Source organism: Vipera berus, assembly GCF_964194415.1.
Source record: "Vipera berus genome assembly, chromosome: 2".
Classification (NCBI taxonomy): Eukaryota; Metazoa; Chordata; class Lepidosauria; order Squamata; family Viperidae; genus Vipera; species Vipera berus.
Genome location: NC_138203.1, coordinates 238,897,768 through 238,921,222, shown reverse-complemented (window position 1 = coordinate 238,921,222; position 23,455 = coordinate 238,897,768). Strand labels below are relative to the sequence as shown.

The window sequence follows — 23,455 nt, the reverse complement described above, 5'->3', positions numbered from 1 at the left end:
TTAGCTCATACATCCTAGCAACTCTATTTTTTATCTCTATCCAACTTTACACTCATTGTTTCCTTATCTATGCTTTAATAGTTTAATTGTCCTTCTCAACATGTTAAATTGGGCAGGTAAATTTGAAGAATTCACATCATGGTTGGAAACCATACTGTTACAGGGAAGTAATCCTCTCTTCCTGGCTTCTCCTCTCTCTCCTACAGCAGTTACTCTTTATTTCTGCTTTTCTAGAGAGTTCATCTCCCTCAAGAAACTTATCACACTAAAAATCACTACACAAAGTATACACTGAAAACTGAATCACAGAAAAACAAACACTGACATTAGCATTAAGCTTAAGACAACCCAGCACCATTAAAATATTTACTTCGGACTTGCCAACATAAAATGCATAATTCTGACACACATTTAGCTGCTTTGTTGGTGGTGCATAAATCCTTCGCAGTCATAACTGGCTTGGAAACATTAGTTTCCAACATGGGGGTGAGGGTGTGCATCAAGGTTATGATGAAGGAAAGTCACTTCATACGAGATTAAATTTGGGAAGCTCATTTCAGCATTTTAAATTGAAGTTTCAGTAATAATGAAACATCCGAGGGCAAGGGATCAAGAACTCTTGACCTCCACGACATTACTCCGCAGTCCCAGCCGGCATACTTATCGGGCGAAGGGACTGGTGAGTTTCAGTCCTGGCAGAAGCGAAATGAAGGGAAAACACAATTTATACAAATCGAAGTTTTGTTTACGAGGCTCTTTGCTAGCAGAGTGTTGGGGATACTGACGGGGGTGTCCACTGAATATAACATGTTGTTTGCTCTAATATAACGATTACGAGATCCCCGTTTCCCAAGGAGCATAAACCCCACGCAAAGTGGGATTTCTTTCTTGGTTTTAGCTATGTTTTGAATCAGGATCTCCACCCCCCTCCCCGCTTCTGATCTGTCCTCCGGTTTCCCGCAGAACTGCCACTTCCTGGTTTTACACTCGGCCGCGCAAGATCGGCTCCTCTCCTGGATTCCGCGCTCCGGGTTTCTCCGATCTCTTGGCCGGCTCCGCCCCGCGGCTCCGGTTTCAGCCGCTGCTACAGGGACCCCCAAGATGGAAACGCAGGGGCTGCCTGCCGCCGCGGAGGCGGCCCAGCCCGAGCCCGCCAGCCAACAACATGGCGCCGGTGTGGCCGCCGCGAACGACGGGGCTCCCTCCACAGGGCCTGTTCGCCGACCTCCTCAGCCTCGTGACTCTACGGGGGCGGCGGCAGCGGGGGCCTGGGGCCTGGACGTGACATTCCCGGTGCTGCTGCTCCTCGAGGGGAAGCTGCCGGAGCCGCCGCCGCCGCCTCAGCAGTTGCCGCCGCCGCCGCTGCCGGGAACTGCTACCTCCGGCGGCGCGCCCGCCTCCGCCGCCTTATCCCCGGCAGCCGGAGGCCCCGGGCAGCCGCCGGAAAACGACGCTCTGCTGCTGGTGCTTAACTTGGTGCGGGGCGGAGCCTCCGGAAACCCCTCGCGAGGCTCCTCTCAGGATTCCCCGCCGACGCAGCGGCCGCGGGTGGAGGGCAAGCCGGGCGGCGAAGCGGGGGGAGAAGGCCCGGCCTCGGCGCCGCTCTCAGAGGGCGGCGGGCCGCAGGAGGAGCCCGGCGGTGGCGGCGGCGGCGGCTGCGGGCAGGGGAATTCCTCCTTTTCGGGCACGCTGACCATCAACAACCAGAGCCTGCTGGTCCGCTTCGAAAATGGGACGCTTAGCTTCGGCGGCCCGGCGCCGGCAGCCCCAGTGCCTCCTCCTCCTCCGGCTCAGCCGAGCGACGCCGCCCAGCCTCCGGCTGCACCCTCCGGCGGATCTTCGCGGGCTCCGGCGTCGCATCCTCGCCCGGATTCCCACCGCGCCGAGACCTTTTCCCGCAAGCAGCTGCTGCGTCTGCATCAACTGTCGGCGCGCGGCGGGAGCCCAACCGGCGCGGCTCAGGAGGGCGGAGAGGCGGCGGGCGCAGCTCCTGCTCCTCCAGCTGGCGCCAGTCGGGCGGCGCGTCCTTTCAGCTGCCCGGTTCCCGGCTGCGCCTGGGCTTTCGCCACGGCCTACAAGCTGCGGCGTCACCTGCATTCCCACGACAAGCTGCGGCCCTTCGCTTGCTCGGCGCCGGGCTGCACGAAGCGCTTCACCACCATCTACAACCTTCGGGCGCACGGCAGGGCTCACGAAGAAGAGGCGAGGCTCAAATGCGAGGCTTGCGGACAGCGCTTCCCCAGCGCCGCCCGGCTCGGGGCCCATCAGCGGCGGAGCCACCTGGAGCCAGACCGGCCTTACCGCTGCGAGTACCCAGGTAAAGTTTAAAGTTTATTATATTTGTATACCGCCCTTCTCCCGAAGGACTCAGGGCGGTGAACAGGGCACATATAAAATACAAAGTACAAAAGTTAAAAGAGAATTAAATATAAGCCCGAGCTAAAACAATATAATAATAATAATATAAAAAACCGCAATAAAAACCCCAACACATCCCCCATCAGGCCAGGCCGGCTTGTTCAAATAAATAGGTAACTTGGTCGGCCCCGGCCTGATTGGTTTGGGCAAACTGCCTTTCACACTGCTCGTGTGTAGCGTTTCTGCCATGAAAAAAAGGGGGTATTTTAAAACGAGGGTGTAGGCCAGTTACTTACAGTTCTTAAGTGTTGCAAAACGTGTATTCCAATGAATGTGAGAAACCGAATTAAATACGTAGGCATCAATACTTTATTGTAAAATAGCAAATCGTGATCGTTGTATTATTTCTGTGCAGATTTCAATGCACTAATGTAATATATAATATAAAATTAACACATTCGGTTTTAAAAAATTAAAGAATTGAAAATAAAAAGAGGAGGGGAAAAAATCCCTAAAGCGTTAGTAGCATAACATTATTTAACTTTTAATCCATAGTTGAATGCAGGAAGTCCTTGGGTTATGACTGCAACTTGGGACCATTGCTATGCAGTCGCTATGCAGTTGCAAAGCACGATGTCGTGTAATTGCATCGATTAGCGACTGCAGTTCTGCTTGTCGTTGTAACCCCTAGGACCCCCAAGTTCTTAAGCAGGAGGAGATGAGAACCCTAACTCAAGAATGTAGAGAGGGTCCATAGGTGTCACAGCAAGTTGGTAGAGGCTATGGGATTGCTGATAGAGGCATAGAAGGGGTGGCCACAGGTTTAGGCCAGAGAGCAGGATGCTGTGGGCAGGCATGCACTAAACTTGACTCAGCCTTCCATCCTTCCGAGGTAGGTAAAATGAGGACCCAGATTGTTGGGGGCAATAAGCTGACTTTGTAATAATGCTGCTTGGGGGCCCCCGAAAGCCCTAATAAGCAGGCATATACATAGAATGAAGGCTATTGCTAAGCACATTGATTTATGCTTAGATTGTAAGCCGCCCTGAGTCTTCGGAGAAGGGCGGGATACAAATGGGATTTAAAAAAAACACGGTTCTTCAAACTTCAACTCCCAGAATTCCTCAGCCAGCATGCCTGGAATTCTGGGAGTTGGTCCACAAGCCATAAAAAAGCCAAGTTTGAAGACCCCTGCACTAAAGTGTGGGTGAGGTGCTGCAGAGTGTAAGATCCCTGAGTTCTTGGATTCCATAGTAGGCTCGTCAAGGAGAAAAGGCAGCTGGAGCAACTTTCTAGGGCAATTTGCAACCTTCCTTGCCAGCTTCCATATTGAAAGGTCACATATGTTGATCACATAATATGGCTTCCTGCAATGTCATAATCGCAAGCCAGGTACCAGAGCACCTGGATTGTGATCACATGACCACAGGAACCTTGCAATGGCTGGAGCTTTGAGAATTGGTCATAAGTCATTATAAATTTGAATGGTCACTGGGGAAAAAAAGGATGTATGCTGAGGACTACCCATACAAAGTAAAAAAATTCCCTGAAATTCACAAATTCACATCAAAGTATTATATGATAATAGCTTCAGCCTTGAACTAATTACCCAATACTAAAATCTCCATTGTATTGTTACTTTGTGTGTTTGTGTATGTTTATATGTTGAACATGTTATCAGAAAAAAATAATACCCATGAATGTTTTTGTGGCCTTTGGTATGAACTGTTATCTTTCTGAGTTTCTGAAGAGTCTGACAGACATGCAATTCTATGTGTCTTCACATGAAAAAGAATCCCTTTCGTTCAGTACAATTCTAAATAAAATATACCCTGTTTAAAATAATTACAGAAAGGTTTTAAAAAGCTTTGTGCGCTATCACAGCTGAATTCATAATTAATGCAAAGAGTATCATTTTGGGAAGAAGGCAGTTTTGTGAGATGTGGTGTGCCTGTTCCGATTGCAAGGTTACATTTTTCTTATTTGAACTCAGATCTCCTTAACCTCAGTCCAATATACTTTCTGTTGTGTGCACTGGTTTTTAAGATGAGGTGAATTCATTCTTTGGAATTTTTGTTGCAAGTCTAATTTCTAGTTTAATGTTCTATAGGTTATCAGGAGGAACATTTGCTGGGAATTGGTAAACCATGCTTTCCCATTGTTGTCCTCTGCAAATCTGGATCTCAGCTTCTATCATTTCTTGGTACCTTGGTGGCCCTATTGTGGTAGAATGGAAGCCAGATAATAGATTCTTACATTGTAACTTAGGTGTGTAGAACAAAATAAGTCTGCTGGTATTCTGTTTTCAAAAACTTTTAGATAGAAGAAGATGTAGAAATTGAACATGAAAATATTCCTTTATTGGCTGTTCCCAGCATACGGTGCCTGGCAATAATCTGCTTTGGAAAATTGTGTTTTTATTTATCTGTAGCATATTGTTTATGACACAGATAAATTAAGGGGGTTTGTTTTGTTCATTTCTGCTTTCTTGCGGAATACAGTTAACTGTTTCTTTTTTCTCCAGGTTGTGAGAGGACTTTCATAACAGTGAGTGCATTATTTTCTCATAATCGAGTCCACTTCAGGGAACAAGAAATGTTTTCCTGCTCCTTCCCAGGCTGTAACAAGCAGTATGACAAAGCTTGCCGGCTGAAAATCCACATGAGAAGTCACACAGGTGTGAACTAGAGTACTGTTAAAGTTTGCGTTTGGTTGACTTAAAGAACAATATGTTGATTGGATAGATGCTATCCTTAAAAGCTGATAATCTGTTTATAGACAAGGACTTAACTGTATCTTGTAAAGAATTTGATTGGTAAAATCATCAATGTAAAGAAGTTAATGAATATAATTGCTAATCAGATTAGGAATTTTTGAAACCAAATGTGTTAATCTTTGTATTTGCAATTTTTGTATGCCTTTTTTTTTAGGAGAAAGACCTTTCATTTGTGACTTTGAAGGCTGTGGTTGGTCTTTCACCAGCATGTCTAAGCTATTAAGACATAAAAGGTAAATGTTCCAACTGATTATACTGAAAATCATTGCCAAACAAATATTGTATACAAATCTTTAAAGAAACTGCAGTTTAAGTTTGAAGATTTATAAATTCAGTAATAGAAAATGAACTTGAATAAATGCTCTTAACATAAATAGAGTTGAGTGAAGGCAGTCTGCTTAGCTAAAACATTTTTGGAGTAAGTCTAGTAATAGGCTTTAAAAACTTATCAGACTTCAATCTATTGATATATGATTTTCTCAGTTCTATGCAAGAAGTGCTTGATGTTAATGTCAATTTAATTACTCTTGTAGGAAACATGAAGATGACAGGAGATTCACGTGCTCTGTAGAAGGTTGTGGAAAATCTTTTACAAGAGCAGAACATTTGAAAGGCCATAGTATAACTCATCTTGGTACAAAACCATTTGAATGCCCTGTGGAAGGTATTATTCAAATACTTGATTCTATTTCTGCATAGATTGATCGAAACGTATAAAAGACCAATATATATATATTATATAGCCAGAAGGATTGCTGGGCTGAAGGATTGCTATTGAATCTCATGACAGGAAAGAAAATACTTTCAAAGTACAACACAAACTAATTGTGAAGAAGGAGCTAAATCTTTCTTCCAAAGGCATACTTTTCTTTTGAAAACTATTCAATTTCAAGACTTCTTTTTCATTTTTAGGGAATATGGGCATCCACCAGTAAAATAAAAATAAAATTGGAGTGAGGGCAGGATGGAGATTTAATTTCTGTATTATATTTAAAGTTCCCACTGCCTTGATAAATGTAACTAGTTGGATAGTGCAGTTGTTTTAGTTAATTTGGCTCTGAATTGCATGCAGGGTTCTCACAAGCTTTTGAAACTGATATTACATTTATAGCTTTTCTCAGATTTGTAAGATCACCTTTCAAAGGTAATTTTTGCTGTTAGTATATTTGCTTAGCTCTGTCCTTGCTCTGCTATAGGGATGTGACAGACTAAGTACTGTGCATACAACTCATTCAAAATGGTTTTCTCTCCTTAGCATTTTCTTAGCTTTGTCACCTGTCTGAGATTTTATCTATAAATCATTGAAAATTGAAAGAGCAAAGATCTGGGGAATCAAAACACTGAGGTCTAGAAGTAAGGGATTATGAGAAACTGTGCTGTCTGCAACCTCATAGGAAACTTTTATAATATGGTTTAAATCTATACATATATATTATATTCATATGATCCAGTTGTATATTTCAGGTTGTTGTGCAAAGTTCTCAGCACGCAGTAGTCTATATATTCATTCCAAAAAACACCTTCAGGATGTGGATTCATTGAAGATGCGTTGTCCCGTATCCAGTTGTAGCAAATTATTCAATTCAAAGCATAGTATGAAAACACACATGGTGAAGCAACACAACTTTAGTGCAGGTATGATTTACTTCCTTAGAAGACTGAGTTATCTGGAGATTTGAAAAATGTATAGAATGCGTTATTTCTAAAGATCTTGGAAAAAAAATTATTCATTTCACTGAAGTTAATTATTTGGGTCTATATCAGTGGCCTCCAACCAGTTCCGTGGAGAGAGGTTTTTCCACGGACTAGAGTGGGCGTGGTTTCGTATGCTGCCTGCATCCCATGGATGGGGCTTCACTTGTTTGTGTGGCCCAGTTTCTGGCATGCTGTGGACCAGTGCTGGTCCACAGACTGGGGGTTGGGGACCTATAGTCTATATATCTGATTTGTTCTTTTGTAGATACTTGATATATGTATAAATGTTGAAAACAATATTTACTATTGATTTACAGAAAGCAAATAATAAAATGAATGGTTTTGAACTATAAAAATTTTTATATTAACATAGTGTTGTTCATAGGCCTTCCTGCCTGAGCAGAGGCTTGGACTAGAAGACCTCTAAGGTCCCTTCCAACTCTGTTATTCTATTATATTCTATTTGCTGAATGTAATGAGTAATGATAACTGGAATGCTTAGCAGATTGTTCAGAATTGAGGGAGTTAGGCAAGGGTGGGTGAGTGATCCTCCTCGATTATTTAAAGATAAATGAATAAAGAAAAGATTGTAGTGATGTTACAAGGAGGTATTATTTGGTGAAATATTACGTATTTACTTTCATAGGCAGACAGTATTGCCACTACTGTGGCAATTTTTATGGTAACCAGGATTGTGCATCTGCAAATTAATGTATCAAAGACCAAATTAGTTATTAGTTATATTTAACAAAATGAATGAATGATGGCAGGCTATACATAAATGGCAAAAAATAACAGCAAGTAAATGAATGTTGATAAAATGTTTATGAAAGATAGGAATATGAGTGTAGGGTTTTAAGTAATCTCTTTCAAATAATGAATACCTATCAAAAGAAGCAAAGGTGATTATGACTTTGTTCAGTGGGAGCAAGAAGTGGATATAGTAGGAGAAACATAAAAATTGCAAAATAAATGGGTCACCTAAGTGTGGGCAGTGAAACAACCATTTTGGGTATTCCTCAAAGGTTTTCTCTGTTGATGCTACTACAAATACCTACTTTATTATTGAAAATGTCTTCTGAATAAGTATTCTGTGTGACTTGCTTTTCTCTGTGCTTCAGTCAAGATTAGCAAGCTCGGAATGACAAATGTTGTGTTTTGCCCAAAGTTCTGTCTTTCTTACATAGCGTAATAGCAAAATGCACATAAAGGAGGGGTGGGGCTTGTGCCACAATGCTGCAAAGGTCTGCCCTTTTATATGTAGTGAGATACTACAACTCTCATACTTAAGGACAGAGCTTTACACCATAATGCCTCCCTTCACATCCTCTATAAATACTGCTGGCACAACTGCTAGTTGTGTGAAAATTACTTCTAGCACTATCCATTTTGCTAGGGATGCATAGCATATTATGGAAGTCTGAACATGTGTTAACAAGAGGTAGAGATTATCTGAAATCCTAACAAAATTACACTACCGTGGCATAGTAGCATTGAGTTCTGACACTACAAGTAGTCCTCAACTCATAACAGTTCATTTAGTAACTATTTGAAGTTACAGTGGCACTGAAAAAAGTGACACATGATCATTTTTTTTTGCCCAAGATGGTGGCGACTATGGGCGGCGTTCGCTGAGCTCCGCGGTGAGCCAACACAATGGGTGGCTGGGAGGCTCACGAAAGCCCAGCCGAGGGACATATTCGGAGGGGGGGTGTAGGAACAACAGGCTAGCACCGTTTTGCCGTGTGGAGCCTTTCCCCCCCCAGATAAGTAGCAGCGGCAGCGGCCGGGCGGCTTGTAACCTGCCGCCGATCAGCTGGTGCTCGGAATCAGCTGTCGGGCGCTGTGCTGGCTTGAATCGATCTCTCGCTTTAACTTACCTCGGGCGCTGGGGAGCTTCGTTAGACTGGAATGGCTTCGGCAGCCTAGGATCCTGCTGCGGACCCCTGGATGGACCATCTGGCACCTGAACTTAATTGGAGGGCGCCGTTTGCAGCCGCGCGGATCTCTCTACTCCTGACTGTTACTCTTGGCCTTTCGGCTTATAAAATGGCCGCGGATCATCTCCTTCTAGGGTTTGTTGTTAGGTGCCGTTTTGGCGTGGAGGCTATGGGGGAGGCTTTTTTGTCTCCTTTTTCTCAGAGGATGATGGAGATTTGGCTGCTTGAATCTGAACATTTGACATTTATGACTGAGTTCCCTGCTGCCCTAGGGATGGATTTAGCGTGTTTGGATGGCCTCTGCTTTGTTACTTCTCAAGATGGGTTGGAGGCTGGATCAGGATTTGGGACATTTCGAAATTTTCCTGTTCCTGTGACCTCCCTGTGATGTTCCGGAAGGAGTCTGGGACAGGCCGTGGTGAGAGGGCGGCCCTGGACTGGCTATCAACCCCCTGCTGGTATGAGAGACTAGCAGGGGAGATTTTTTGCTCCCCCAGCAATGCTGCCCTTATCCACCCCAGGCTGGATCTCATGGCTAGGTGAGAGGACAGTTATGGGCTCTTGTCTGGACCGGCTCAGGTGAGAGCAGAGCCGGATTGGCGGATTGCTGGATGAAGACATGTTCCGGATTTAATGTTTTTACATCTTAACTAACATCTTATCATCTTAATAACATCTGACCCCATTTATGAACAATGGCTCATACGGACAGTTCCATTTCATGGCTCGAGTACAATATTCTAGATCGGACTTGTACGCCCTCAGGGGGGGTTTTCCCTCCTGGATACAACCAGCCTCCCTTTCTAACATTTCCCTTGATGACGGGCCCAATTGTTGGGACCCCGAGAGGTGGCTGGGCTTAACCAGGGGCCTCTGGTGGAGACGCATAAGAGGCCCCTGATATATTTTTTAGCTAGGTATTTTAAAGGGTTAGGGAAGGGGAGGGACAGTAGGGTGGGGAGGGAATTTTTAATTGGTACTCAGTCTGGGCCTATGAAGGGTCCCGGCGAGATAGGGTTGGGGGTGGAGACTGCTGGTTCTGTGTGTGCTGGGGTGGGGCTGCAAATCCCCACGATGATAGGGAATGGCGGCAGGTGTTTGCACGGAGGGCCATATCAACATCTGGGATCGCGCCCCCTCTGTCTTCGAGCGGTGGCACGCTTCAACCCTCCGATTAGCACCCTCTCACCCGGGGGTGAGGGTGATCAGGTCCCTGAGCTTAGGCTGGTTTATTTTAATGCCAGATCCGTTGTTAACAAGGCTCCCCTCGTTCGTGACTTGATCGAGGAGGAATGCGCGGATCTGGCGTGCATTACGGAAACTTGGGTGGGCTCGGAGGGAGGGGTCCCTCTGACTGAATTATGCCCTCCAGGTTTCCGTGTGCTACACCGGCCGCAGGCTCAGGGTAGGGGTGGAGGGGTGGTGGTGGTTATCAGGGAGACTTTATGTCCGCGGGAGACCACCATTGTCCAGACTGGCGGGAGTGAAACCCTCCTCCTGAGATGTGGCCCTCGGGTTCAGATGGGCTTGTTGCTTACATACCTGGCACCCAGCTGTGTGGCAACAGCCCTGCCCGAGCTGCTCGACACCCTCTCAGGGTTGGCGGTGGAGTTCCCCAGGCTTATGGTGCTGGGTGACTTCAACCTGCCTTCACTGGGAGGTTCATCTGAGTTGGCTTGGGAGTTCATGGCTTCCATGACAGCCATGGGCCTGACCCAAGTAATTCAGGGCCCGACTAATGTGGGGGGTCACACTCTCGACCTGGTGTTCCTGTCCGGACAGTGGTTGGATGATCTGGGAGGGGGTTCACCGGTCATTGTTCCCCTGTCATGGTCCGACCATTATCTCCTGCGGCTGGTCTTCCGTTATGCTACCCCCCACTGCTGGGCTGCGGAACCGACCAGGTGGTTCCGCCCCAGGCGCCTAATGGACCCGGAACGGTTCCAGATGGTGCTTGGGTCTATACCCATCGCCCTCACTCACAGCCCAGTTGATGCCTTGGTTGATGCCTGGGATAGGGCAGCTGCTGAGGCACTCGGCTGTGTTGTACCCTTGCAACCCCTGACCCGGCGCAGATCCCGTTGGGCTCCATGGTTTTCTGTGGAGCTCCGGGAGATGAAGCGTTGGAGACGGGGTCTAGAGAGTTGTTGGAGATCCACCCGATCCGAATCTGACCGATTGCAGTTAAGAATCTTTATAAGATCTTATCTTGCGGCGATGAGGACGGCGAAGGCTAACTACTTCTCTGCCCTCATCGCGTCCGCAGATAATCGCCCGGCCGCCCTGTTTAGGGTGACTCGCTCCCTTCTTAACCAGGAGGTGAGGGAGGATCCCTTGCAGGGGCGGGCCGAGGAGTTTAGTCATCATCTGATGGACAAAATTGCTCAGATCCGGGCTGGTTTGGACTCTGGGCGGAGTCTGACGTGGAGGAATCAGACGGTCTTGAGCATGTTATCTGGACTGAGTTCGATCCTGTTTCCCCTGATGGTGTGGACAGGATGAGGAGGAGGCTGAGCTCCACCACTTGTTTGTTGGACCCGTGCCCCTCCTGGCTGGTTTATGCGGCTCGGGAGGAGACACGAGGCTGGTTCCAGGCAGTAATAACTGCTTCCCTGAAGGAGGGTGTCTTCCTCGCCTCCCTGAAAGAGGCAGTGGTGAGACCCCTCCTCAAGAAGCCTGCCCTGGACCCGGCTGTTTTAAATAACTATCGTCCGGTCTCCAACCTTCGCTTTCTGGCGAAGGTTGTTGAGAGTGTGGTGGCGCATCAGCTTCCTCTGCTCCTGGATGAAACTGATTATCTGGACCCGTACCAATCGGGTTTCAGGCCTGGGCACAGCACGGAGACGGCATTGGTCGTGCTGGTGAATGATCTCTGGTGGGCTCGGGACAGGGGTTGTTCCTCTGTCCTAGTCCTATTAGATCTCTCAGCGGCTTTCGATACCATCGACCATGATGGTATCCTACTGCGGCGTCTCAGGGGGTTGGGAGTGGGAGGCACTGTTTTGCGGTGGTCCTCCTATCTCCTGGGCCGCTCGCAGTCGGTGTTGACGGGAGGGCAGAGGTCCGCCCCGAGGCCTCTCGTTTGTGGAGTTCCTCAGGGGTCGGTTCTCTCGCCCCTCCAGTTCAACATTTATATGAAGCCGCTGGGCGAGATCATTCATGGTTTCGGGGTGGGGTATCATCAGTACGCTGATGATACCCAACTTTTTTTCTCCAGCCCGAACCAACCCAGTGGTGCCCTCGCCGTGATGTCCCGTTGCCTGGAAGCGGTCTGGGTCTGGATGGGGAGAAACAGGCTTCGTCTCAATCCTGCCAAGACCGAGTGGCTGTGCATACCGGCATCTCGGGTCAACCAGACTATTCCATCTCTAACGATGGGGGGTGAGGTGTTACCCCCCGTTGATAGGGCTCGCAACTTGGGCGTCCTCCTGGATTCACGGCTCAATTTTGAAGATCATATAGGAGCCGTGACCAGGGGGGCTTTTGCCCAGGTTCGCCTGGTGCGCCAGTTGCGACCCTACCTGGACCAAGATGCCCTACGCACAGTCACTCATGCGCTCGTGACCTCCCGTTTAGACTACTGCAACGCTCTCTACATGAGGCTGCCCTTGAGGACCACCCGGAGGCTTCAGCTGGTGCAGAATGCGGCCGCGCGAGTCGTGATGGGGGTCTCCCGATACTCCCATGTAACACCTCTACTCCGCGAGCTGCATTGGCTTCCGGTTGCCCTCCGGGTGAGATTCAAGGTGCTGGTGATGACCTATAAAGCCCTAAATGGCGAGGGTCCGAGATATCTGAGGGAACACCTGCTGCCAGCATCAAGCTCCCTTTGTCCAGTGCGCTCCCACAGGGAGGGTCTTCTCAGGGTGCCGCCGGTTAAAGATTGCCAGTGGGTAACACCCAGGGGTAGGGCCTTCTCAGTGGGCGCGCCTGCCCTTTGGAACCAGCTGCCCACAGAGCTTAGGACTGCCCCCGATCTCCGTTCATTCCGCCGGGACCTGAAGAACTGGATCTTCGAGCTCTCTGGCCCAGGCTGAGAATTTTTAATTTTTAATTTTAACTGGGTTTTTTTTTTCTCAGGGTTTCATTTAATCTTTTAAAATTGTTTTAACTTTTGTATTGATTTTCTTTTAAATATCCTGTAAACTGCCCTGAGTCCTTCGGGAAAGGGTGGTATATAAATCTAAATAATAATAATAATAATAATAATAATAATAATAATAATAATAATAATAATAATAATAATAATAATAATAATAATAATAATAATATAATAATTTATTATTATTATTATTATTATTATTATTATTATTATTATTATTATTATTATTATTATTATTATTATTATTATTATTATTATTTTTCTTCACACTTATGATTGTTGCAGCACTCCCCTGGTCACATGATTTACATTCGGATGCTTGATAGCTGCCTCACATTTATGATGGTTGCAGTGTCCCAGAATCATGTGATCCCCTTTTGCGACCTGACAAGCAAAGTCATGGGGAAACCAGATTCATTTAACAACCGTGTTACTAATTTAAGAACTGCAGTGATTCGCTTAACAAACGTTGGCAAGAAAAGTTGTAAAATGGGGCAAAACTCACTTAACGCATTTCTCACTTAACAACATAAATTTTGGGCTCAATTGTGGTCGTAAATTGAGGACTGCCTGTACTGTTTTCTTCCAAATTTAATGAAGGTAGTGTTGGCTGCTTTAATTGGAAATGGAAGACATAGGTTCTTGGAATGAGGATATGTAGCCAAACTGGAGGGAGAGGAAGGAGGCAAGATTTATAGGCTACCTGTCATAGTAACTAGGTAATCTTATAAAAACATTTTGCTTTGTTTCAGATCTATTAAATCAGATGGAAACCATTGGTTCCCTCACACCTAGCAACGAACTTGCCAGTTCAGGACAAAGTGACCTCAGCAATGTAGACCTGGTGTCCCTTTTTTCTAGTGTATCTGGGAACTCCTCTGGAATTTCAGCTGATATGGCTGTAATAAACTCTGGAATTCTTACTATAGATGTTGCTTCAGTTGGCTCTACGCTTGGAGGCAGTCTGTCTGTCAATAGCAGTTCCCTTGCTCAGACAGTTGACCCACTGATTTTAGTGGCTAGCAGTGACATTCCACACAGCCTGGATAGCTCTCTTTTATTGGGAACCACCACCACCGTTTTACAGCAAAGCACTTTACATTTGGATGAGGTACAGACTGTGAATGCAGAAGCCTTAGGCTCACTAGCATCTTTGTCAACAAGAAGTTCCAGCCAAGACTTGCACGGTTTGACTTCTAGCAATAACTTGTCGGTAGACACAGCCACTTTAACCCCTTCCAGCAGCCTTGGTGGAAACAATACAGCTGAATTATTAGCTCCAAATAAAGCAGAGCAAACTTTGCTTCCTAGCCTGGATGTTGTGGAGCAACAAGAAGGCAGCAAAGTGGTCACTCAGTATGTGTTCTCCAATCCTTCAGGAAGTTACAGTGCACAGAAAGAAACTGATCTGAGCACAGGGACTGGCAGCTCTATTCCGGTATGCAATAATCCTAAGTAACTAGTTTTTATTACTATCTTAGTTTTGAGGATATTGTCATTGTGAGTCATTCTCCACCAGATCAAAAGGGGTTTACAGAATGTCTGCCCCGAGCGAAGTCACCATGTATTTTGTATAATGTAAGTGGCATAAATCGTTTCTGCCTATGAAACTGATTCAGTGCTTTTACATGTTGTGTGCATCATATTAAGTGAAAGAGGATAGTCTTTTTCATAGCAGAAGCTTAGAAACGAAGCTTAATTTTATTCGTTACTTCCTCCCCAAACTGTTGTAAATACAAGGGCAATTTGGAAATAAACCTCCATTTGGTTATTAACGACAGACACTCGCAGATACAGAACTTTTATTATACACATTAGAAAACTACAACATTACTTTTTGACATAATCGCCATTCAAATTGAGGTACTTGTCATAACGTCTTACAAGGTTTGAAATTCCTTAGTAGTCGTTGCTTGGCGCCAAATCTCAGCTATTGGGGGGGGAATGATCAAAAACATCCCAACGGAACTGCTTCAAAAGTTCTTGGGTGCGTCTAGCGGTGTGCGGGAGAACATTATCCATGAACCAACACCCCACCAGGAGTGGTGCCATAGAAAATCCCGCCAAATGTGAAGATGCCAAAGTACTGCTAGTGAAGTTCCTGGATTGTGGTTCGACCATCAATTCAGAAGTCTACTGACTTCGAGTGTGGTGTTGGTTCACGATAGTGTTCGCCCGCACACCACTAGACGCACCCATTCCGTTGGGATGTTTTTGATCACTGCCTTGGTGGAGCAGTGGGCTAATGCCTCCTTAAGTAACACCAGCTGCCTGCAATTAGTGCAGGTTCGAGTCCCACCAGGCTCAAGGTTGACTCAGCCTTCCATCCTTCCGAGGTAGGTAAAATGAGGACCCAGATTGTTGGGGGCAATAAGCTGACTTAGTAAAAATGCCGCTTGGGGGGGGCAAAAGCCCTAATAAGCAGGCATATAGTTAGAACGAAGGCTATTCCTAAGCACATTGATTTGTGCTTCTTAGATTGTAAACTGCCCTGAGTCTTCGGAGAAGGGCAGGATATAAATGGGATTAAAAAAAACACATGTTTGAGGCCCAAGCACTCTGCAACAGGTTGAGCACCCATCTTCACCTAGCTTCTGCCCACCTAGCAGTTCGAAAGTATGCAAATGCAAGTAGATAAATAGGCACCATTTTGGTGGGGAGAAAACAGCGCTCCATGACATCATGCTGGCCATATAACCATGGAATTGTCTTCGGGCAGCGCTGGCTCAATGGCCTTTGAAATGAAGGTGAGCACCAGCTCTGTAGTTGACAGAGTAAAATCCTCAGGGACTCCTTTCCTATGGACTTAACCAGAAGGATGCTACACAGAAGTCAATATAAGCAAGGAAGCTATTAGGGATTAATACATGTTATTAGGAGGAAATGGTATTCATAATGCATATCTAACAGTCTACCTGGATTTAGTGATGTGAACAAACCCTTTTATATCATCAGGAGAGTGGTGGATCTGCAAGAACAGATTATCGAGCTATTCAGCTTGCCAAAAAAAGAAAACAAAAAGGAGATGGGAATGACATAGGTGAGTATTAATTATTTCAGTACAATATATTGTGTATACACCAAACTGGATCTAAGGATAGTATCATTAAATGTAAGAGTCCTAAATTGAATAGAGAGTCAGTTGGGTGTAACGGTGAAGGCATCAGGCTAAAAACCATGAGTTGTAGTTCTGCCTTATGCACAAAGCCAGCTGGACGACCTTGTGCCAGTCACTCTTCCTCAGCCCTGAAAGAAGGCAAGGGACAAATCATTTCCAAAAGACCTTGCCAAGAAAACTGCAGGAACTTATCCAGGCAGTTGCTAGGACTCAAGCCCCCACCCCCACCCCAAGGTTAAATAGAGTGGCAATAGTAACTTAAAATTTGGAATATGATCTAAATCCACATTTATTAAGAAATAGTAAGCCATCAGATGGCTCACAGCTACCCCAGCTTTGAAGTTCCTAGTGGAATATTTATCTTGTACAGGACATTTTTTTAGTTTTGTGAGATAAATTTCATCTGCAGCATATAAATATATAGCATATTTTTCCATCTATAAGATGCACCCTTGTATAAGATGCCCCCCAATTTTCTAAATAAAAATTCAGAAATCAACATTTTAAATATTCAACAAACCAGATCTTTAGTTTTGCGCATATTTTCTATTTTATTGGTAATCAAAACAGTGAAAACAGACCACATCTTTAGTGGCAGTAATACAAGTTAGCCATGCCATAATAATAATAATAATAATAATAATAATAATAATAATAATAATAATAATAATAATAATAATAATAATAATAATAATAATAATAATAATAATAAATAATTTGGAAGGGACCTTGGAGGTCATCTAGTCCAACCCCCTGCTCACACAAGGGAGGTGACTTCCTCCAATCAGATGGCGCTCTGCTGGCTTAGTCCCGCCCACCCCCTCGGCCGTCAATCACTGTACTGAAGTGGCTTACCGGGGCCTCTTGCAGCTTCAGCCAGAGCTGCGTCAGTGAAAAACGGGTCATAGAAGGCGGCTTCAGTGGGACCGGCGGCATCCTTGGGGCAGCGCGATCCTACATCACCAGGTGGCATCTCAGGCCGGCATTCTCCCCATCCAGGCGGCATCTTGGGCCAGCGATAATTGCACCAGGCGGCATGTAAAGAAGCCACACAGGCATGCCCTGGGCTGCGGAGGTTACTATTATTTCTTCGTGTATAACATGGTGCACTTGTATAAGACGCACCTGATTATTGAACAGGATGTTTGCAAGAAAAAATAGCGTCTTATACATGGAAAAATACAGTACTAGATCCTTGAAGTTGAAACAATCATGCAATTCTTGATTAGCACACATTACCTATAGGCACCAAGTACCCACCAGACCTGTACAAAACACCACTGAACACATCCACACACAACAAGCTACATTCAGAAATACATATTGAACCATTATTTACAAAATGATATTTTGGGGGGGGGGGGGTTGGGAGCGCTAGAGGCTAAAGTTTTTAGAATTCTTGCTCAGAATAACTCATATCCTCTCTCCCTCTATATATGTGCACATAATTTTATCAAGAGTTTTTGCATAATTAAAAGATAAACGAGGAAAAGTATATAAAGTAAAAAAAACAACGATAGAAACAGTACAGATGAGCAAAGGAAAAAGAAAGTTAAAGAGCAGCATCGAGTCTTCTTTATAGCAACTACAAGGGAGCCGAGTCCTGTGGAGGTTCTGGCAGCTGTCTGGAATAGGGAGATGGCCAGAGCCTTGGATAGGATTGTGCCCATTTGAACTGCCTTGGCCTGTCGCTTCCTGTGGTTCACAGAAGACTTAGGGAGCTGAAAAGAGGAAGTTTGTGCATAACTGGTAGATAAAATTGCCTGGATCTGGATCAGTTGGATGCCAAGCATGGTTCAAATCCTGCGGAGATGCCCAAGCTTAATCCATTATCTGGGACGGTTTTACCATGTTGGACCCGAGGAAATGGGCAGGTTCCTTTGGGCTATAAATGTCATCACCTGTGAGCTAGATCCACGTCCCTCCTGGCTGCTCATGTGGGTGGCTCAAGCAGTGATGAATTCATCCTTGATGGGAGGGGGTGATTACAGCTTTTAAAGAGGCAATAATGTACCCTCTCCACTAGAAACCATTACTGGCCCCACTATTGCAGACAATTTTTATCTAATCTTCCACCTTTCCTTTTTAGGGAAGGTGGTTTAGAAGATGATGGCATTTCAATTCCACAGGATGTTGGTTGAAATTGATTATCTGGACCCTTTTCAGTCAGGTTTCAGACCTTGATACAGGACAGAAACAGCACTGTTGGCATTTTTAGATTAAGTAATTTTTTAATAACCCTTCCTTTCCAAGGCCAATGAATAAATAAAAATATACCGGTATATAATTTTCCTCCTAATCTGAAAGACTTCCCAGTTCTTAGGAGTAAATTTTTAAAAGATGAAAGTAACTAGGCAATGAATAGGTGTGAAAATTGCCCTTTCTCCTCTTTTTGAGAACAGACTGTTTGTATGTGGCCTCAACTATTAATATGCTTAATAACAGTGCTTAAATTATCTGCTCCCTATATGGTAAGATCATGTGTTGTATTCAAAGATGTTTAGGAGAAGTATTTTCAGAGATGTAATGAAATTTGCTTCAGAATGCAGCTTTATATTTATAAATGCCACCTCTTGATTTCAGGTTCAACTGACTCTGGTATAAGAAAAAGCAAAAATGATAAAGTTAACTGTTTTAGTCATGGAAACCGGTTATGCAACAGTATTTTGCCTAATGGAAATCTAACAGTAAGAGACCCTTCAGCTGGCACACAGTTTGTTCAAATTCAGTTGCTTCAGGTAACAATTGGCAATTTAACTCACGGAAAATAATCTTTTTTTTTTCAGGAACATGTAGCTGGGATTTGTGATACAATATGTTGTGGAGATAGCTAAATAGAACAGGCGTGTTAGGATTTGGTGCAGCAAACCCAAATTCTGCTTAGGAAATAATTGCAAAGTTTAAGTTTCCAGTATTTTCTTTTAATCATGTCTAAAATTTCCATCTGATTTTTTTTAATCACATGACCAAATCAGTTTTGCCATTCTTTTGCTTCAGAAACAAATATTTGCAATTATTGTTTCTTTGAAGGATGCTGGTAATAAATAACAGAGAAATGTAAAAAGATGTATTTGGCAGTTGAAAAGAGAGATGTGCTACTAAAAATATACCCTGGTACCTTGCTGCAGTAATAAATGTACTACTGGTGCATAGAATGTCAGAACCATGAACCAAAACATATTTCATGTCAGAAATATTGAGATTCAGTATTGACATTATAGGAACCGGCAAACTTAAAGGGGGTGGAAAGAGTCACTTTACATCAGAGAAGCATCAGATTTTCTACTTCAGAGAAGAAAAATTACAGATGAAACGGAGTACCAGCGTTGCTAATAGATGGATGTCAAAGGGCTCAAAGTCCTCAAACAATAGAATGATATAAATTCAAAACCAAGGCAGTGATCAGAGTCTTCAGTTGCAGAGAAACCTATGAGGACTTGTAGTGCCTTATTAACGTGGCACCTAATAATGTCATATAGATTATAGGAGCTTCCTAGAATGCTAGAGTTGAAATTAAGATAGTATTTGGAATACAGGTAATCCTTACTTAACTTTTCTCTTTAGTGATGTTCGAAGTTACAAAACCACTGAAAAAGTAACTTTATGACTGGTCCTTGCACTTATGACCAGCATCCCCCTGGTCATAAGTTTGGGTGCTTCACAACCAGCTTCTGAGAAGTGGAACCAATGGAGAAGCCAATAGTAAAACCACAAGTCACAGTCACGTGATCTTTTGCTTAACAACCGTGTCACTTAGAGACTGAATTACTGGTCTCAGTTGTGACTGTTAAGTGAGGACTACTTGCAATAGAAAAAAATGCTTTAGAGACAGCATTACTTGGAACAGCTCTTATTTTCTTCACAACAACAACCCTGAGAGGTGGTTTGGTCTGTGAGAGAATAACTGGCCCAAAGTCACCCAGCTGGCATTCAGCTGGTCTTTAGTCAAGCACTTTAATTACTACACCAAACTGGTGCTCCAGTTTCTTTTTTCTTCTGGCAATCTCAAATATGACACCGTGGATGGGTATCACCAAATGAACCATGCTAAAATCAAATTGACTATATGCTTATTCTGCAAACAAAGATGGGAGAAGCTCTGGAATGGACTTACTTTAGCAAAAACTCTTGACAATTTTTGCTTTCTGAAAGAAGTTGATTGCAGTAGGATTTATTAATATATGTGCATTAAGTCAATGTTACGTAATATAGTTTGGGTGGCCTCAGTGAAAGTGTGTAGGGCTCCTAATTGAAATTACTGAAGTATTTTGTTAAATAAGTAAATTACAGTTGCTCTGGCCTCAGAGAAAGGGGCTCCTAATTGAAATTATATATGGCTGTTTCTAAGCATATACACATGTTTGTAAAGTGACCAGTTGGTTGTTGGGATAGGAGAATGCGGTTTGTAGTTAGAAACTCATTTTGTCTCTTTTGTTGTTAGGATGATTCTCCAGGAGAAGGAGATCTACCCTTCCAGCTCAGTTCTCAATCTTCCTCCTCACACACTCAGCTGACAGTAGATTTACCAGTTCATATTCTTCAGGTACAAAACTTTTAAGTTGCAACATTGGATAAATGCAGCTTCAGCTGATTCGTTATCATAACATTAACCACTACTTTTAAGTTTACAATAAGGTGCCTTCTGTGTTTGGTTGTGTCTTTTAAATTTTATAGTGTAATGTAAAGGAGAAGAAAATAATAGAAACATGTTGCAGACTTTTTAGTGAGGATTTTAACTGTTGAGAAATATGAGTAGTTCATTCCTATAAACATGAAGTTAATAGATTTTAAAGAGTGCAGTGTTTTTGTAATCTAAGGAGTGTAGGTTGATCAATTGCAAATTGTGAAATTCTGAACCTTTCTTTAACATCTTGAATTAAACAGGAGCCACACAATTCTGCTGAAGAAGATGCCAATTCTGATAATTCCCAGTTTACAGGAAGCACCATTAATCTACAAGACCTTGAATGACTTTGTTGGAGACAGAAGCATTGGAACTTTCAGACACAGAAGCATCCTGCTTTGTTCCTGCTTTGAAAGGAAAAAGTAAACAATGGAAGCATGATCACCAGTGCTGGGATGCTTGATGGTTATCGTGCAACAGAAAACTTGTTCAGTAAATTTAATTTGATAAGGCAATTTCAGATCTTGGTATATTCTGTCTTAAGAGTCAGGAAAAGGAACATATGGGGGAATTAGAGTCCTGCATTAGAGTGAACGTGCAGTGGTGATATCCCACACTGATTTTAAGAATAGTTAATTAATTAAGAATAATTCTCAAAATAGTAGATAATTAAGCTTAGCACTTTTTTCTTGAAATGAATTAAATTTTGGGTTAAAATGAAGGAATAAGCAGGAAGACCAATTTATTTTTGCAAACTGACATTTTAAAGAGAGAAGCGCATAAAAATAGTACCATACTCAGGGATAGTAAAGGTTGAATTAGTAGAGCAATATGATTTCTTGCTCTTGCTATCTCTAATTTAGCATTTTACACTGAACGTGAAAAAGCTGCCTAGCACATGTTATTTCTTACCACTTTGGTTATGTTTACAGTAATATAAAACAGTATTACCAATTTGTACAAAGTCACCTTTATTACATATACCCATCATGGTGCATTTTTGGTCAAAAATAGGTTTTGCTGATTTCAGTAAAATTTACTCCTAAATTAATGTTGAATTGACGGTCTGCTTACTATACAGACTATCCGGCTGCAGAAAGAGCTTCCAGCTAGTGTCAGTAGCATATAAAAGTAACATCTCGACCGAAATGAAAAATACATCTTTATATGTTTTTAAAACACCTATCTTTTATTACAAGATAATAGAATTTATTCATACAGACTTTTAAGAAGAAATACTAAGTCTTCAGCTAAGCAGAGAAATAAATAAGATGTCAGTGTTTTACAATAGAATTTAAGTCTGGAACTTAAAGCATTTTATTCAAGATATGCCATATGGCATTAAAATTATACATATGTACGGCTTAGTTAAAAAGTTGTGTGAGCATTGTTGTTTTTTTATACAAAGATATCCTACAAAGGAACACTTTCGAATTTTGCTTATTTATTTACAGTTAGGAGAAAATTAAAGGTTAATTGCTTTGAAAATATGAGTGAGCAACAAATTTTTCTAAACTGACCCTTCTTCCATCACATTCTAAATTTGTATTCTTGGAACTCATGCTTAAGTAAAAACTAGCCTCGCCCTATTACCTCTGCAACGTCTTCTAGCAGCTCTGACAAAGAGGAAGACTGATAAACAGCTTTCTCTGGACCTTACACTGTTCACTGTGCATCATGTGGCCATCTCTGTTTTGGAAGTCAGGAGCCTTAGGAAATATATTTCCTAGACCTGTTGAAATCCAAAGGGAGGTCCTTGGGCTTGATCTCCCTTATACAATATACCAGAAGGATATTACGTCTGGAATGGCTTTGAAAATATTATTTTCTACTGTGTTGTTAAACCATGGATAAATTCTGTCTTGGATTATTCATAATGGATTATTCCAAGTTAAGAAGACTTACCCATAAATAGAAATATACTAATTGATGCCTGTGCCTTTTGAACTTCATTTTCAGAAGAATGTAGTTTAGAAGCATTTTATACAAATTACAATAATTCAGATTTTGATTTGTGGATGTTTTTTTTTTTAGAAAAAAAAAATCTCGAGTGGGTATTTTTCATTGACTGTAAAACATTTACCTGACTGTCTTGACCTATTATTATACATTTACATTATCAAAACAAATTATTTTTAGTTCTGATATAAAACCTCTCAATGGAAAAAGTGAAGAAATTGCTTATTTTTAAACATCTTGTCTTTTCTTTCTATCACCAAGGTTCAGTTTTCAAGATAAATGGGGGCATTTTGTCCTCAACAATTATCACTTCAAAAACTCAGTGGAATAGTTCACACACTTACTGTGATTGTGATCCTCTGTAAACTGGAATGCAAGCACACCTGTCTGTTATAAAGACACACAGGTAGATTTAGATTAAACAGGTGGACCACAAGAAGCCTGTTCATTCCTTATTCCTTTTCTTTGAGTAAAAAAAACCCCCAATTTTTTGATTTCCATAGTAGGTGTGGCCTCCATTTCCTACTAAGTATGGAGCAGACCACTCAATTCTTTTTAACTCAAAGAGGATCCCTAACTTGGTAAGAATGTGAATTGTATCCGTTTGTTGTGGTGCTTCTGTTTTATGGATTCTTGCTTATTGAAAAATAAGTAATCGCTTCTGTTGGACAGACAAATGTGTTCTTTTATGAAGTTTATATACTCGGTTTTAACTCTCATTGTAAATTCCTAATTGCTTGAGAGCAAGCATTAGATTTATTCTAGCAAAGTCCATTGCTGGCAATGGATATTTATAATCACGGAGTTAAAAGGACTAATAAAATTAATGTCCAGTTTCTTCATTTCAGCTTTTATTTTTGTGATATCCATAGAATCTGCTTAA

At 43.0% G+C, this 23,455-nt stretch overlaps 1 protein-coding gene across 1 annotated transcript; it reads left to right on the top strand.

The window, feature by feature from the left end:
* The first annotated feature begins 724 nt into the window (after window positions 1–724).
* Window positions 725–23,414, top strand: ZXDC (ZXD family zinc finger C). Its single transcript, XM_081321503.1, has 10 exons — window positions 725–2,317; window positions 4,883–5,035; window positions 5,289–5,367; window positions 5,668–5,798; window positions 6,599–6,769; window positions 13,624–14,309; window positions 15,827–15,911; window positions 18,573–18,727; window positions 20,431–20,532; window positions 20,874–23,414. Exons 1-10 carry the CDS (start codon window positions 1,102–1,104, stop codon window positions 20,958–20,960), a joined length of 2,865 nt encoding a protein of 954 aa, XP_081177629.1. The 5' UTR covers window positions 725–1,101; the 3' UTR covers window positions 20,961–23,414.
* The last annotated feature ends 41 nt before the right edge of the window (window positions 23,415–23,455 follow it).